At 42.4% G+C, this 17,325-nt stretch overlaps 1 protein-coding gene across 1 annotated transcript in view; it reads right to left on the reverse strand.

Moving 5' to 3' along the window:
* Window positions 1–17,325, reverse strand: part of LOC138209503 (netrin receptor UNC5D-like) — a 167,763-nt gene that overhangs the window by 36,995 nt on the left and 113,443 nt on the right. The window contains 6 exon segments of the mRNA XM_069168133.1: window positions 440–472; window positions 802–966; window positions 3,409–3,576; window positions 4,493–4,691; window positions 16,122–16,225; window positions 16,447–16,590. Of these exon segments, the coding sequence (XP_069024234.1) occupies window positions 440–472; window positions 802–966; window positions 3,409–3,576; window positions 4,493–4,691; window positions 16,122–16,225; window positions 16,447–16,590 (813 nt within the window).

Below are 17,325 nucleotides of genomic sequence, written 5' to 3' on the forward strand. Positions count from 1 at the left end.
TGGTTGCCGCTGACAATCCAATGAAAAATGAACTTTTATGTGCATTTTCTAAATATCACCAAACACGTCACGACTTGTGAACTCTGAGCTCAAGGAAAATCCCGAGGTCAGAGGTCGTGAGTACCACAAAAGGAGAGACGTTCATATGGACTGTTCTCGTAAACACGGTCAACACGACACTATTTTAAGGCAGCAACCAAGAGTTTATGGTACTGAACTACAACAAATAGTCGAAGGTGTAGCTTCGCATCAAATGAAACGACAAGCTCAAGTGCACCCCGTAATATTAATGATGCTTAATAAGTGATATCTGAAAAATAAGAATCAGCCTCCCACCAATCACTTTTGTCTTTTGTCATCGTATTACTTCTCCAATCAGAATCCGGTATTATCTTTAACATAACAGCACAGTATGACATGCAGCTGAAGAGAAACTCACCTTGCGGTTTAGCATCATGCAACAGCTTCCGATCTGCAGACAGAAACAAACATCGTCATTTCAGAGATTCTCCATAAAAAAAAATTTGACACAAGTGTTAACTGATTTAATTACCACTTGTGTACACATCCATGACTGCGCGCACCGTGTGTGTGATGTATGTTGGAGTGGATGAATAATAAAGATGGATGACGGTGTCGGTAATGACCGTGATTATGATGACTATCATGATGTAGACCCCCTCCAACGCTGTCAAAAAATGATGAAGAATAAATCTATAATGACACAGTCCCCGAATGCAATGACTGTGAGGGGGAGGAGGACGCATCTTTTTCCTCATTGTCAGCCGGTGTTGTACCCACTCTGTGTGCACAGCCCGCCGGTGCAGTTGTCGTTGGCGACCGCCACCCCGTCGCACAGTCGTCCTCCGTGTTTGGGCTCCGGCGCCGTGCACTCCCTGCTGCGCTGCCTCTCGCAGTCCGAGCTGCACGCCGACCACTCGCCCCACTCGCCCCAGCCGCCATCCACTAAGGGAGAAGATAATAAACGGTCATATATGTTGACTATATACAGTACATGCATTCAAAAGAATAAAAAAGATGCACTTCTCTCACAAAAAAAAAAAAAATTCGAACATCAAATCTATGTTGATTCCAAGGAAACATTTGCACTACGGAAAAACATTTTCCCTTCCTCCAAGTGCCAAAATGTTGTGCAGTCTGTGCACAAAGCGACCGCCGTACTCCCATCAAGCCTTCTTTCAACCTTATAAAGCTCTAAAACTTCCTGCTAATTTAAACGCAAATGTGCCGGGTTTGTGTTCGGAGATGCAGGAGGAAGGAATCCTTTAATGGGAGACAGTTGGCGAAGAGGAGATAGTAGTTCCCCTGATAACTTCTTTTCTCCTTGAACCTGATGAGTAGTTTTCCCTTTATTCTGTGCTCAGGTTGGAATCCTAAATAAAAAAATAGAAAACTTGTGCAGAAGAGATTACACAGCAGTTTTGATAAGTTGAAGTGCTGCTCTTCTCTTTTGCCTCACAATCTCAGCTTTCTACTGTTTGTTTGGTTCTCGTTGTTCCTTTTCAGTTTTTGTTTGCCCGTCTCTCCGTTTCGCAGATGTTTTCTCTTCATTTGTTGTTTTATAAGGTCCACAAGAGATAAGATTTCAACCCAGCGCAGACATGTGATGCATTCACGGTGAAACACGATTGGTTCAAAAGAGGACACAGCCAACTACAAACCCTTCATATCTTCCAAGCCAACACGTTTTTCTGGTAATTTCAGGCATTAAAATCAACTTGCAGATACTTCAATAAATCACAGGGACCATTTAGTCCTCTTTACTTTTTGCCACATTTACATTATTATTGTGTAGCAAAGCAGAAGGAAATCTCTCCATGTTGATGCATTCAAAGACATTCTGGAGCCAAGCAGTGGCTTTTTTGTTTTTTTTGTTTTGTTTTGTTAGAGTTCAATATTTTGTGAAAAATACACATATTTTTCTTTCTTTCCTTCTTTTTTAGAGTTAAAACGTGAAGATCGATACTAACCCTTCTCTGTGTCTGTCTGGTAATTATGAAGCTGGAGCCTGACAGACTGCAAGCAGAGAGAAACTGACATAACTGGCTATGTTCAATGGTAGAAACAAAATCTGCTGTTATGTCTCGCTTCTGTACAAAAGACTTTGAGTGTAAAAGCAGCAATTTGGGGGGTTTTGATGGTGGGTTGTGTGCCGTTTCTCTGCCAGACAGTTAACATGAAACAGTTCCAGCATGTAACTCACACGTGATGGTTTTTTTTTTTTTATACACTGAGCTTTTTTGTCCCAATTAAACAATGTTTAAGCTTCATCTTTGGACGTAAAAAAGATATACACAAAATTGTACAGTACAGTTGTAGCTTCCTTCATTGAATAAGACATATATAATAGAGTTTGACAATAAGATAAAGTAATACAATAGAAAATGGTAGAATATAAAAACTAATACTGAAGTAATTCATATACGTATATATATCCACATATACACACAAAAACATGTAAAATATGTGCAACATCACCACAATAATGCAAGTTATATAAAAAAAAAAAAAAACAACAAAAAAAAAACCCTGAGGTAGTAAAGGGAGTGGAATGGTTTCTAAGAAATGGACAAAAATACAGTTTAGGAGTTTGGTAGGTTGGTTTTTGTCACCTTGAAACGGAGCCCGGCTGATTTCCCCTGCTTCCAGTCTTTCGGCACAGCTGAGCTAACTGACTGATGGTGGTATTGAATCTAACGGACAGATGTAAGATCAGTATCGTATTGATCGTCTTATCTAACTCTCTGCAAGAAAAGCAAACAAGTGTACTTTCTAAAATGTCAAACTATTTCCTAACAGAAAAAAAAACAACCTGTTTCCTTCCGAGAGCATTGAGATGCAGAGATCCTTGAATGCACCACCACCAAGTATTAGAGCATGATTTAAGCACAAACAACAGGCTATTACCACAGTGTATATAAAAGTGTACGTAGCTTCTGTGTCGGAAAGATTAGGCCGATGCCGAAGCTGAAATACCACCGGGTGCCACTAGTGGTTGGCTCCGAAAAGCCTCCATAGACTCCCATTCGACTTCTCTCACGAAATACTACGTAAATACAATTTCTCCACGAGCTATCTCGGTGTTGTTAGCGGAAGTCGCTCCTTGTTATTAGTTTTCTGGCGGTCCATTAATTAGAAAATAAGCTGTCTGTTTGATTGACAGGCGCAGTCAGGTTACGGCTATCGGTGGGCGGGACGCAGTATCGTCGGGTTCCCAATCAGATCGAGTCGGATCCCTCCCAGATCGTCCAAATAAGGTCACTTCCTGCTCCAAACCGAGCCAGACTAACAAGATGGCGCCGGGCCAAAATCCGAACTCGAGGCTTCATAACGGCCGCTCACGAGCCCGACGGGCGACGTCACTGCTGGTTGCCGCTCAGCTCTTACCTGGACACACTGTGTTGCAGGTGCTCTTCTGCACTGACATGCCCTCGCAGAAGGCTCCTCCGTTCAGAGGAGCTGGATTTGTACAAGTGCGAGAGCGCTTCTGCACCCCTCTGCCGCAGCGTACGTTACAGGGCGACCAGTCCGTCCACGACGACCAGCCTCCGTTCACTGCAGGTGAATGAAAAGACACTTCTAGAACACAATCTGGCCCACATTGTGTCGTTGACGTTGTATTTTCTGTCAGCACCGGGGTGACTGCGTCACGTGGGGTTTGTTTCGAGGTGACAATGAACATCAGGAAAAAAAAAACATGGCGTCTTTACAGAAATGATCAATGGTGTCTTCCCTTCTGTCTGCTTCCACTTCCTCTTCTAATTTATTTCCTCAAAATAATGTCCGATGATTGACTAATCAGCTCGTTTGCTGTCACAGGGAAGGAAAGAGATACTACCGTTCCATTATTGTACATCTGTCTGAGGCTATTGGGAAAAGTAAAGCCTGTCAGGGACTTCATTAGCATCATGGAAACCAATGATTGATGGGCCTCGGCGACGAGGTGTCAGAGATGTGTTCCTACAGCAGCTAAACGTCCTCTCTGGGGAAAAAAAAATAAAAACAAATCAAACTAAGCAGGATGAGAAGTCAGTAAAATGAGCACGGAAACACTCCAGTTCAGATTTTCTTTCAGGTGGTGCTAATTTCAGTCTCTACAGGGGTGTAATGCTGCTGGGAACAACCGTCTGCACCGTGGTTTTACACAATGTGCTCAGTGCCGGCAGATAAAGAGCCGGGGGGGATTGTGACAGCCCGCATCACAGGCTCTCCCTCATTAATAATTGAGTTCTTGTAAATATTGTGTCTCCTCGTTTTAACACGAGGCACCGTCCGGCCATTAACCTGCTCTTTAGACTCGAGTGGGAACAAAAGGTCACGCGCTGCGGTGGAGCAGTGTTTTTGTATATGAAGGGTTCTGCTCGAAAATGTATGGTGAGAATTGATGTTTAGATTGCAGGAAAGAAAAGCTCTTTGACATCGCTTTGATCCTCTGTAATATATAAGAAAAATCATGAGCCTGATATCTCACCGTAGACGACGACAGTAGCCGTGGCGCTGCGTCTCCTGGCAACGATGTTGCTGGCGACGCAGGTGTAGTTTCCCGAGTCGGAGAGTCGGGCCTCTGAGACGATTAGATTGTGGTCGCTTCTCGTATCCATCACGCCGTCGTCGTCGTCGTCGTCGTCGTCTTTAGAGCTCAGAGGCTCCTCGTTTTTCAGCCATTCCACCTGAAAACAACACGGTAAACATAAACACATTTGAAAATGATGCATCGGTGCTAAAAAAGTCAATTTAGTAGTAACTTTTCTGTGGTCTGATACATATAAAAGTGTTTAAATGGGGACCACCTTGGATGACACATATCAAGGGATTTGAGCTCGCTAAGCAGTTCAGAGTTTCTATGTACTGTTTTTATTCCGTTTGAGAAACCATCTCTAGAAAGCAATAAAACGGACTACAACTAGTCTCGGTTGCTCGGGTCGGCCTACTTCCTGGACTAGTAAACATTGCATACATTACATTCGCTTACATGTATGTTATACTGACGCGACTGGAAATGTTTTCCAGTTGTTAGTCGTGGAAACGGAGATCACAAAAAGTTGAATATTTTGAGAGCCAATTGCCCCACAACATTTGGATTACAATTTTTATTGAGAAGGTAATTTGTTGTATAATCACAATATTACACTCGAGGGAGTGCTTTAACGTCAAGTGCCTCCGTCCTGACCGCATCACTGCCGTGCCAATAATCACGTTAAAGCACACCCTCGAGTGTAATATCGCTTAATTACCACACCTAAGTTCACTGTGTGAATTGATGGGCGTGCTGAATTAAACGAAACCAGCTTTCATCCATTTTTCAATGTAACAAGTGGGGTGATACACGAGATTGATGCTTTATGAGGTACACCTAGAGAAAACTAATGCAGCCCAGGACAACAGCTTCGCTACAAACTGTACCGTTACGAAAGTCGCACGGTTCAGTTTTTTGTTCAAAACGGATTCAGAGATGTGTTAATTCAAGGATGTAGTTTTATTCAGGGTACCCTCGAAAGCGCCCGTCAATATATCGACATTCATTAAGATGTAAGAGGACACGTTCTGATCGCCAGATTAGCAGGTTGGTGGGAAACGTCTGACACGGCCGACGACCCCCTCAGAGGGAGCGATGTAGAGAAGGTAGGTCACATCTTCCGACGTTACCAAATCCGGCGGCCGTGTCGTGAAAAGGGAAAGTAATAAGGATTACAAAATAAAAGGACGCTCTGTTGATGCTCCTCTCCTCGCATGGCCGGCCCTGTAAATTGCTATTAATGTGCCACTAGCTTGAGCTTTTCATAGAGAGACACGAGCCGGGGCACACGAGGAGTAGGGGTTTTGATTTATGGCAGTGTGTTTGAGGATTAAAAACTCCGCCCCACTGGGAGCTCCATGTGTTTGTGTATGGGGGAGGGAAGAGGGGGGGGGGGTTGTACTCCAGTGTGTGTGTGTGTGTGTGTGTGTGTGTGTGTGTGTGTGTGTGTGTGTGTGTGTGTGTGTGCGCGTGTGTGTGTGTGTGGGGCGAGTGTCCATTTGCCGAGGGAATGTAACAACAGCCAGCTAACTCCGAGATTGCTTCGCTCTCTCGAAGCGCCCTGGATGAAAAAAAAAATGGAGCGCGGAAATCAATAAATCAGGAGTCATGTTGTCACAAGCGTTTGTTTTTTTTTTTGCTCCTTTTGACAGCCCAAGAAGTCTTTCATCACGAGGCTTTAATTGAACTTCTTTTCATCAATTGGCTCCACCGCTTCTTTAAAGGACCACACCGGTGGACTTGCACGGGCCTTTCTATCAGTTGTTTTTCTATATTATTTTATATTTCACAGCCTCGGCGTCTAATCAACTCCCGTGTTTCTCCACAGTTGGTCGGTCGACTGAGTTATAATAAAAACAGTCAGTTTCAACCATCCACTGTGAAATGATACGAAACTCCCCTTTTTTCATGCGGTTTCATCATTTTGATGTTTCTATGTTGCTCTCACACATTTTAAAGTCCCACTCGTGCAGTCACATCTCAATCTTGTATTTTGCTTTAACACTGAAAATGGTGAAGCCTCACTTTGAAACGATGACAGGTGTTTTCTTTTAACACGTTCACGTATTTTGTGCAGAATTTGGAAAAGATTTCACCTATAATATCACCGAGAGACAAAATCTTTGGAGCTGATAATCAACCAACACTGACTTTTTGGCCATCCAACCCGATATCATACCGAAGCATGTAATACATCCAGCAGTCCACTAGCTGAATGACACGTTTGTGTTGTGATTTGAATTGTGTGTCCCAGGCCTTAAGCGAGGCCAAAGATCCCGTCCTCTAGTGGACTGATGGGTGTATTACAGGTGATGAGGTTATCTAATTTTGTATTAGCAACAAATGATATTTAGGAGATTCATGCATCAGCTCAAGTCTTCTTTGCTTTACTTTAATAAGTTCACTCAATAAAATGCTTATTATTATCTGCCTGTGTTTATATAATGTGATAAAAGGTCACATTAATCGAATGGAGACGAAGCTGCTGCTCTCTAACTTTTAGAAAAGACCTCGCAGTACATATGTTCGGTGAAGTAAGGTCAGTTTAAAAGCTTCCAACAGCGTACTGTATGTTTATCCAAATACAAATTGTGATTTAGGTTTATAAGATAACAAATTACTTGGAAACATAATTCCACTTATTTCAGAAAAACAACTAAACTAAAACTGTTTCCCTGCATTTCCCCACATTATCTTGCTCCTGATGGAATAATATAATGTGGGGAAACTCAGCGAATTGAAACTTAACCTCCAACCCTTTGTTCTCGTATTTAGATGGGATGCATATTTATAGAGAAGTGTCGCAATTGAACATGACAGGTACCAAGATCTAACCATTATGTTGAGTAAATTAAATATATTTCAACATTTAGTGGATAATGCGCCACCTCAGGAAATACAGTGAAACTAAACGCACTGCCTGAAGCAAATACTTATAGATGGGCCACATTGTATTACATAAAACATTTTTTTTTCCTCCCAGTAACAAATTTAATTTCTTCCACAAGCTAGTAAAACGGATAACTGTGCAACTGCTGTCTAGTCTGCAGAATTTGTATATTAATCTGTTTTTAAACCAACGGAGGGACGAATTTTCTCATGTATTCCACATCCGGGACACAAAGAGAGTGAAATTACTGCTTTGCATTAAATCTGTGTTACTAACGACCTTTATGTGTGCGAGCTGAGGGCACTGGACAAAATAACAGGAACACAATACAGTGAAATGCATGTCATTTGAAAGAAAACGGCAACTGAACATAAAAAGCTTTTCAGAATGGCAGGTTCTTTGGCGATACTAAAGATATCTGTGAAATGACAAAAGATTTAATATCCAAAATCAGAGTAATTGAAATGACCTTTTTTTCAATAAGGAGAGTGAGCAATCAGACTTTTATAACTTTCTATGACTCCAAACACAGACCGCAGGACAGTCGGGACAGTGGAGGTTTATTGAAAATGAAGGCCAGAAGAGGTTTGACCTTTGCCAGTAAAAAAAAGCACTTGTGATGCCAAAGGTGTCACACCGATCCATTCAACCAACTCTGGGCACTGCATTTTTATAGTTTTACTCAGCAGCGTCACACATAATTTATTAGACTTGGCAGCATATAAAGCTGACCAGCTTTTCCTTAATGCCACATCGTCTACGGAGGCACAGTATGTATTTATAGATAGTTGACTAGGACGCCGATCGTTGTTGTACTTCCTCTAAAGGGGTCTCTTAAGATTACCCTCCTCTGCTGCTTGATTGTATCTCATTGCAAAGCCTTGAAACTACGTCGACGATCCCCATCAGCAGCAGCGCACGCCACTGTGACACTAGGGGACAAGCTCACGGCTAATAAATAAAACTTAAAAGCATATTTGTCTGCCTATCTCACAACAAAATATTCTAATATTCGAGGTGTGAGCAAAAGGTTCCGAGACTGTTATCAACAATAACTATTGTGACTATAAGCGACTTCACCATGGACCTGAAACTTGAGCAGAGAAACATCAAATTGTGTGTCAAACTCAGGATATGGGCAACGTGGATTCGAGAAATGCTTTGAAAGCCTTTAGCGAGGAAGCAACGAGGTGGGCAGGTGTTTTGTGAGGCAGCACGTAACCGTCCGAGATCAGAGAAGGTGTGTCAGGTCCGGTACGCAACCGGGTGGCTTTTCCTTGGGGTTGTGCACCGTGAGTTGGTCGCCCAGGGTCAGACTGTCAACACAGAGTTCTACTGTGATGTTCTGGAGGTGGGAAAACATCCGGCGCAAACAACGTGAACTGTGGCCCAGCGGCACTTGGGTTCTCCAACATGACAACGAAGCGGTGAAAACCCGCAAGTTTCTCACCTGCAACGACACCATCGCTGCTCCCCACCAACCTTACTCACCAGATTTGGCTCCCTACGACTTTTTTCTGTTCCCTCAAATGAAGTTCAGGTTGAAGGGTCGCCACGTTGGCACTGTGGAGAGGATCCGGTGAGAATCAGAGACGGTGCATAAAGCGCGAACAGATCGAGACTTCCAGGGAGCGTATCAAGGAATTCTTGGAGCGTTGTGTCGCTGCACAAAGGGAATTTCTCGAAGAGGATGGCGGTCGGTTAAAAATCAGGTCAGATATTTGGTTGTTATAACCACAATCTCTCAACGTTTTCGTCGCATCATGTACTTGGGGCTTGAAATATCCACAATCTTGGCAAGTTTTCAATAACCACCAGTCCACCAGCATTCATTTAACTTAATTTACAATCTGTATTTCTCCCTGCCTGGAACACATTGTGATCATTTCTATGTACGGTAATATAAAGCCAGGAAATGCTGTGGAACAACAAATTGAGTGGGCAGCCGGCCATTAATGACTGGAGGTAATTGATAGCAGGAACACATTCTTTTTATGACACTGACAAAAGAAACCTTATCTATTATGGATTAATCGCATCATAATACCCGGCATATCTGTTAAAGAGGGTCAGATTTAGAGCCCACGTCTCCTTCTTTCACATAGGCCTACAAAGATGGGTAATTTTAAAAACATTACTCCGCCATTTGCCAAAAGAGACAGAGCCACTTGCTCACTATTATGTCAGCGAACTTCAGAAGGGCTGGCGCACACTGTAGAGCCACTCCACAGATTCAAGGATGGGAGGGTTTTTTTGGCAGGCTCGTGCCTGCTGTGCCTCTGTGAGTGTGTGGTTAGACAAAGTGTGATGAGGACAGAAGTGGTCAAAGTCTGTAGAGTTTTATTAGAGGGCTCATTTTGAGTTCTTATAACTGAGGTTACATTATCAGCTTGTCTGTAGCCTGAGGTTGTTAGAATTAAACATTTCAATTACACACTAAAAAGTCTACAAAGTAAAAAAGGAAACCTGCATTATTAGTGTTGGCTGATAACAAATAAAAAAACAAAAACAACGCTTATTTTTATGTAGATAATTACGAAGTACAATAAAGGAATTTTAAACTACTTTACTGCATATTATTATATATTATATAGTAAAATGTAATTTATGTGATATAAAAACAGTAAAAAAATGAAAATATGTCCTTCCACACTTATATTATACTTATTTATTATTTCATTTTTTATTCTCTTCTATTTTTTATTTTATGTGTATTTGCAATTTTTGTTTTTACTTTCTCTGTACTTATCTTTCCTACCTGTATTCTAAAGCTGCTGTGACGACTAAATTTCCCCACTGCACGATTAATAAAGTCTAATTTTATCTTATCTTATTTAACAAAAGTGGTAAAAACTTGTACCCTTAATGCAGTTTATTTGAGCCAGCATCTTACAACCACACTGAAAAAGACAAGAACTTTCTGATCAATCCTTTTTAAGCTGGTATCGACACCATGCGAGCTGCGTTTGAGTGCTGAAGTATCGATTACTGCCGCATCGACCTGCCCGTCACCGAGGATCATTCACTCACCCATTCTGCAACACTGTTGAATTGTTAAAGAAGCTCTGTGTCTCAGAAAATGTCTTCTTGATTAACATGTTACGTTTTTTTTTGTTTTTTTTTTAATTTTTTTTATTATCTTATATTCAACATCATAAAGCTTTTTAAAGTTGCATATGCTACAAAAATAAATTGCTGCATGAGAGTGCTGAGTATTCAGAGACAAGGACAAAGACTTCAGCAGCTGCAACTCCAAAACAAAACAAAAAAGTGTATTTAAACTGCCTTTGTCATAAGCTACTATTTTTGACTATTTAGTATCAATGACTAAGAAAATAATCAAAACATCTGTTGAAAAAAAAAACATGGAAAGCTTTTCCTCGTATTATACCCTGATTTGAAAACTATGAAAGTGTTTGACTTCCTGTTACAGTTAGAGCTCTGAGAAAAAAAAGGGTAAGTAATAGTAGACAGTAAAAAGAAGTAGAAAGATGAATCTTAAACAATAGTTGTTTTCCTTTTCATTTTAACCGAAGAAATAATTGTCCCCATTTTTCTCTCTGTGATCATATAGAAGTACATATATACATATATTTTATTCTTTTTTTGGGGGGGCCCTCATCTTCAGGGATTCTGACACTGAAGTGAATAAAAATAATCTTTCTCATGTTTTTTGGCTTTGATTAATCTGTCTCGTTCCACCCCTCATGCGCTCTTTTCCTGATGTTCGCTGCAGGAAGTGTATAATCTGGGCCTGTGGTACGCGCTCTGCGTCGATCCCAGAGTCGCCCCTTTTGGGGGGGGGGGGAGCGATCGAGAGATGGATATGCAGATGAGAAGGCAGCGACAGGACAGACTCAAAAGAGCCCGATAAGCCGGTGCCTATAGGGAGGACGGGGAAAAAACAGATTTGCTTAATTGGAAAATTTGTTCCACTTAGATAGCAGCGACCGGTGTTGAACCCCACCTCACCTAACCAGAAAGACCAGGCCTTATACGGGCGGTCGGTCGGGGTCGTGTCAAGGTCGACACGTTGACCAGCTAAGTTAAGCGAAAACCTGAAAGTTTTCCCACTAACTTTTGTGTCGATCTGTTCGTTTACAACCAGCGGAGACCGGAAAATAAAACAAATTCATGATATATTGAAAGCAGCATCAAATGGTCAACAGGGGGTCCGCGAACCAATCAGCATTTTTCTTAAAGCTTCGAGCTGTTTTGAAGATGTCGGGATGAGAGAGCCGGCGGGCGCTGGGTTTATCAGCAGTAAGGTGTCATCTTAAAGCTTAACATCAACAAAAACAGAAGTCATTCCAATTCCTCCCTGCACCAGGCGTCCACACTCAATTATTCCGAAAGCAGATGTAATGACCTACATTTACAATCATCTAAACGGGAAGTGAAAGCGACACGGAGACGATTACAAAGCATCGCAGTAGGTTTTGTTCCATCTGATTCAATTAAGGCTGAGTTTCATTAACAGGCGTCCTCCTTTTCCTCCTTTCGCTTCCCCTCGCGCCTGCACCCTCTCCGTCATGTATGGCCTTTTTCTCAATGCAACAATGACTTTAGTGAAATCACATTAAACAAATGAGCCCTCGAAATCTGACAGCAGCATATTCCGGAGGCTAGGGGAGGGGGAGGAGGGTGGAGGGGGTGGGGGGGGGGGGACGGGAGCTAAACCCTCACCGTGTCCTTGGTTTATCTCGACACCGGTCTCTGGAAATGTTATGTTTATCACTGAATAATTACATTTTAAGGACTTTAAATGACTTTGGATGAGAGGCTTAATGATTAATTACACTTGGTATGGAATACTTGGGCGGGTAATGTTGGGGCTAATGATTGTAAAACATTTTTTTCCTAAAGTTGCTGAAGACCTTTTTTTTTTTTTCTTTTTTTTTTTTTCTCCCCATCACTAAACTTTTAGTTTTGCGAAAACCTTTCTGGGATATCACGTTGAGGAAGCTGCATGATAAAGGTTTGACAGCTTTTCTCCTGAAGTCAGACTGAACGCTTCCTACATGCTGGATATAAACTAATCAATTTCCTGGTTGTGACAGATTCCCCCGAAATCAGGTATTTAAAACATTTGAGGAAGAAATTAGGCCACACAGTTTCAGAACCGAGAAAATCAAAAACTTCATTTAAATGTGCATTTGGTTTGAAAACTTCATCTTAACATAACGATAACAGTTTTCTGCGTTAAAGTTATGCAACTTTTGTTGTCATGGCAACAGTAAATGTGGTTTTAAAAAAAAACTATCCCGACCCCTGGTTGGAAGCAGGAAGCGAACAGCGGCCTCCTGCAAATTACTAATTACTGTTACTAATATCTATTTATTCAACATTTTTCAACAGAGAGTGAAATAATTTTGTGATTTAACATCCATCCCTTCAAAACATTCACAATTAGGTAAGACCCACTTCTGCTGTTTGTAATTCACACACACATAGTAAAAGACAGCTGGCTGTCGACAAAAGCTTTCATGCGTCGGTAACCCAACTTGCTAAATTTGACCGATTCCCAGCAGATGTCACTTTTCCGTTCATGTAATTTCGTCTGAGTCATTGGCAACTCCCGCAAACTCACTGTTATCTCTATCCCACGCTGTGTAAAAAGATCTCGCTGGCTTCGCTCACGGGTCCAGTTGTGATTCAAACCTCGACGGAGAGTCACCTACGTAGTTACAGATGCAGCGCAAGGGAGTCAAAACACAGATGGGTATATATGTGCATATGTTTTCTGCTCTATTCCAAGCCAATAATGTACGAACTTCAATATTAACGATACTAATGTGTTATGTTTTAATAGGAATGTTTCTATTTCATGTGTACATCTGCAATTACTGCAAGAAAACATGACTACATTCAGTTGTTGAGCTAACAAGCTAATGCTAATAATGAGGTTTTTTTGGTTGTTGTTTTTTTTATGCGTGGGTCAGAATTCATTCATTCATTTGTTATTTTTCTTTAAAGATTATTGTTTGGTATTTTATGGGGGGGAAGGAGGAGGGGAGGGTTAAGGTGACGATAATGTTTATTGTAAACTTCTGTGTCTATAAAAAGAGGAGCCCTGTAGTTGACTCCGTTGTCACCAATAAACTGAAGCAGGCTTAAGCTGTTTTTACTATGATCCATTTTTCTGCGGTCTGACTTACAGTGCGCACAGATTACTGCCTCTATCACTGCCGGGACAGATAATATGGCATTCTCTGATTTTTTTTTTTCATTAACATCCTACACAGCAGCCCATGCAGTAAACTCCCGGGTGGCTTAGTTACAGCGAGATGCGGATAAAGTTCTTCTTTCTCTCTCTCTCTCTCTCGCTGTTAGTGTTGCTTCTGAGAACACGAACAGAGCGGCGACATAAGGGGATTTCAAGCTGTACAGTCGGCTGCATGGGCGTTTACGCGTTGAAACAGCATGCAAAGTTCATTTCATTTGCATCTCGTCAACAGAGCATTTACTCTATTGTCAGATCTCACCCCCCTCACCCCCCCCACACAAAAAAAAAAACAAAAAACCTGCATTTCTTCCACATCATGAGTATTAATTTCCATCAGGATGGATTGCAAACTGCAGGATCGAGGAAGCCTCACACATAAATGACATGACCAAAATAAATATGCCTCAGAATAATAGAGTTTAACAGATCACAGTGCATCATGACCTCAATTCCATAAAACTCAAGCCGCGGCTGAGCTTCGGCTTCTCTCCGAGCCAAATTTCACAGAGCTGGTTACAAAAAAAAAAAAAAAAAAAAAAGGCTTTAACCTCTCAGCAGCGCCTAAAGTCACAAAAAGAGGAAAAGTACCGAGCCACAACTCTGGATGTGAGCTTTTTTTTTCCGAGGTGCAAGTCATACTAGAGGGAGCTGGATTCTGTCGCTGCATTATTTACCATTACCATTCCCTTTGTTAGCCAGAGTCGCATTAATGAATGCATGAGCAGTTGCCTATTTGATGACCACAATGCATCGGGGAGACTAGTGGTACACCGATGCTCCATTTGAGTGAGCTGAATCATTCATCACGCGCGCATTCACACACACACACCCTCTCGCTAATACATTTTTACCTACACTACGCGAGCTTTGGAGCTTCGAGGAGTCCTAAAGCTCCACATTTGATTGAAAAATACAGAACTAATGTTTTCGGACTCTGAAGAAAATGTTTGGGAAAGATAGTTCAATAGACCTGCTGTAAATCCCATTTTAGGGACGCCTTTAATGTTTAGTCAGCGTGACAGACAGGTGTTGACTGAAGTCATTTTGTGGCTGTATTTTGTAGTTCTGTTTGTTCGCGTAATATTAAGAATGCTCAGTGTCCTCGTGCAGTAAAAACTGAGGAGGATAAAGCTTCAGAAACCCCCGAGGGGTGTTCGTAAAGCCGAGACTTTAAAAATGCACGTTAATTCCTATTTGCAGTGTATATTTGTATGTCTCATTTGTCATCCAAGAATTGTTTGTATTAGTTCATTTTTATCTTATGCTTCCACTTCCTGTTTCCTGGGGACGTTTTTTTTTTGGGGGCTGCGCACCGCTTTTGTATACTTTGGCAGCGCCTTCCCTGAAGTCGCCGTTCAGCATTGATGAAAAGTAAATTCCTGTGCGTGTACCATCTTGGACTAAGCCTCAACTAAGACCCGTCACACTTGTATTATGACGTCTGCAAATATGGACGCAAACTCACTGAAATAAACTCAAAAGTTTACCGTCTGATCTGTAACTTCATACTCATTGTTTCATATCAAATCCAAAGTGCTGGAAAAGAGCCCAACTGCTGAGAAATGAGACGCTGTCCCAGTTACTCTGACTGTGCTGAATGTAATTAAAAAGATTCGACTAATAGATGAAAATTCTCGATTGATTGTATTTTTTTTTTTTTTGCCGTGTGAGCAAACATTCCTGACGTAAACGAAGCGTCATGAAACATTAGTAACTTATTAGTTAAAGCCCTGTCAATCAATGCTTTGGAGTGGTAGCTGGGGTTCAGGTCGCCTGCGCTTTGAAACGTCCTGGTCGGGCTGTCGTTTTTGTTTACGCGCAGATCACAGCTCTGTGCCTTTAAGGAAAGGCAAAGCTTGCCGATGCTCGGGCACACATGGCTTTGATACTGACGTGTCCGCCTACTGAGGCTCCACATGAAGGCACACAACATCAGAGCGCCGCGCAAACACACCACTCAACGGGACTGTCCGTGAGCGCCTCGTTTCATATTCAGAGTAAAAATTAAAACGCCAATGACAGGCGCGCGCACACACACACACACACACACAGACAGCTGCAGAGGGGAGAGTCATAGCGAGAGTGAAATGAATGCGACATCTAAATAAGTCATAGCCACACAACCTTTTATCCGTCAACATGGCCGACAGAGAACAGAGCAGCTCATGTTGCTGGTTAGATAATGCTCCCAGTGTATGAATGATTTCTCTAACTCGAACAGAGCAACTAAACAAATGGCGTCTTCGTCTCATCGAATAAAAACCGCTCCGGCTGACACTAAACCGAAGAGAGGTTCCGATGTGTCTTTGATTCGCTGCGACTGGAGAGCGACACAACAACGCGTGGTGAAAACAGAGCGCGAGTCGGACCAGATGACGGCTCCCCGTCCAAGGCGGCGGGCGGGAAAGAAATGTTACTCGTTTGAAGTGTGAGAAAGCCCCCCCTCCCCCCCACCCACCCCGCCTCACCTCAGCCACAGGCACTCCCTCTGGGGGACGGCAGTGCAGCACGATCATGCCGTTCAGAGGAACCTCGGTGCCTTGGGGGTCCTGCTCGAAATTCTTCCTCAGGTCTGAGGGGGAAGAGGGAAAAAAAAAAAAAAAAAAAAAAAAAAAAAAATCACGCACATTAGAAGTCAAATTGTTTCAAGTGTGACCTTCTCTCCTCACGCAGACACGCACGGACACGAAGAATATTGCTGTTGACAGAAATCACGCCACCGGTTTGAAGGAGAGTAACCTTTTCAGAGACACTAAGGTCAGTGTGGAATCAAAGTGACACGGAGTCTCTTACAGGCGATCCGGACGGTGGCCTTGCGGCTCTTGGAGGTTCCCAGGTGGCTCCAGGCGACGCAGAGACACCAGTAGTCCTCCGGGCCGTGGAAGTCCTCCACCTGCTGACGCGACACGTTGATCGTCACCTCGCGGATCTTCAGCCCTGCGAAATCAAGACAAAAACAAACAAAACAAAAAAAAACACCGAAAAAGGACGATTGCTCAGATTAGGATGATCGATCAACGGGGAGGAAGATTTGCAGGGACAAGATGATGAGTCAATTCTGAATCTGATAGGATTATCAACGGCAAACAGAGCTGCCGTTTGCCAGGAGAGGCAGCTTGTCAAACCAGATGCATTCGAGCTTGGACAACAATTCAAACTGTATACTTTAATCTGGTTCAAATCCACAGAGCTTCATTATGAATATTAATATCGACTGTATTACTAGCCTTTGGCAAAGTCTTTTTAAAGTTTGGAAAACAGATGGCCAGCGACGCATTGTGCTCGAAATTGTTCGTGAGCCTTCGTATCCTCTTCCACTATCTGTAAACTGGAATCCATTTATACAGAAGTGACACTAAATACTTCGCAGTGGAAGCGTTAACTGAGAGCAGGAACACATCAGCTTCTTATTGTTTTAAGGCAGAGCGTGAACGTTTGAAGGGCCCTATAATTTAAAAGGTAGAGGAGAGAGAGAAAGCGAGACTGGCAACACAGTGCAATTAAATCCTGCATCATTATACACAGACACTTCCTACGACAATCAAATCATCTATTTCCAGCAGCAGAACTTTGACTCCGTGTCGCGCGGGTTGTTCGTTAATATTCGCTATATTGTCTGTGATGCAGCCCATAATGAGGCGGGCATGAAACGAGCACTTCCCCAGACAACTG

The sequence above is a fragment of the Embiotoca jacksoni genome, unplaced genomic scaffold, assembly GCF_022577435.1.
Source record: "Embiotoca jacksoni isolate LCO1_2020_lvr unplaced genomic scaffold, fEmbJac1.0.p SCAF_10, whole genome shotgun sequence".
NCBI lineage: Eukaryota > Metazoa > Chordata > Actinopteri > Embiotocidae > Embiotoca > Embiotoca jacksoni.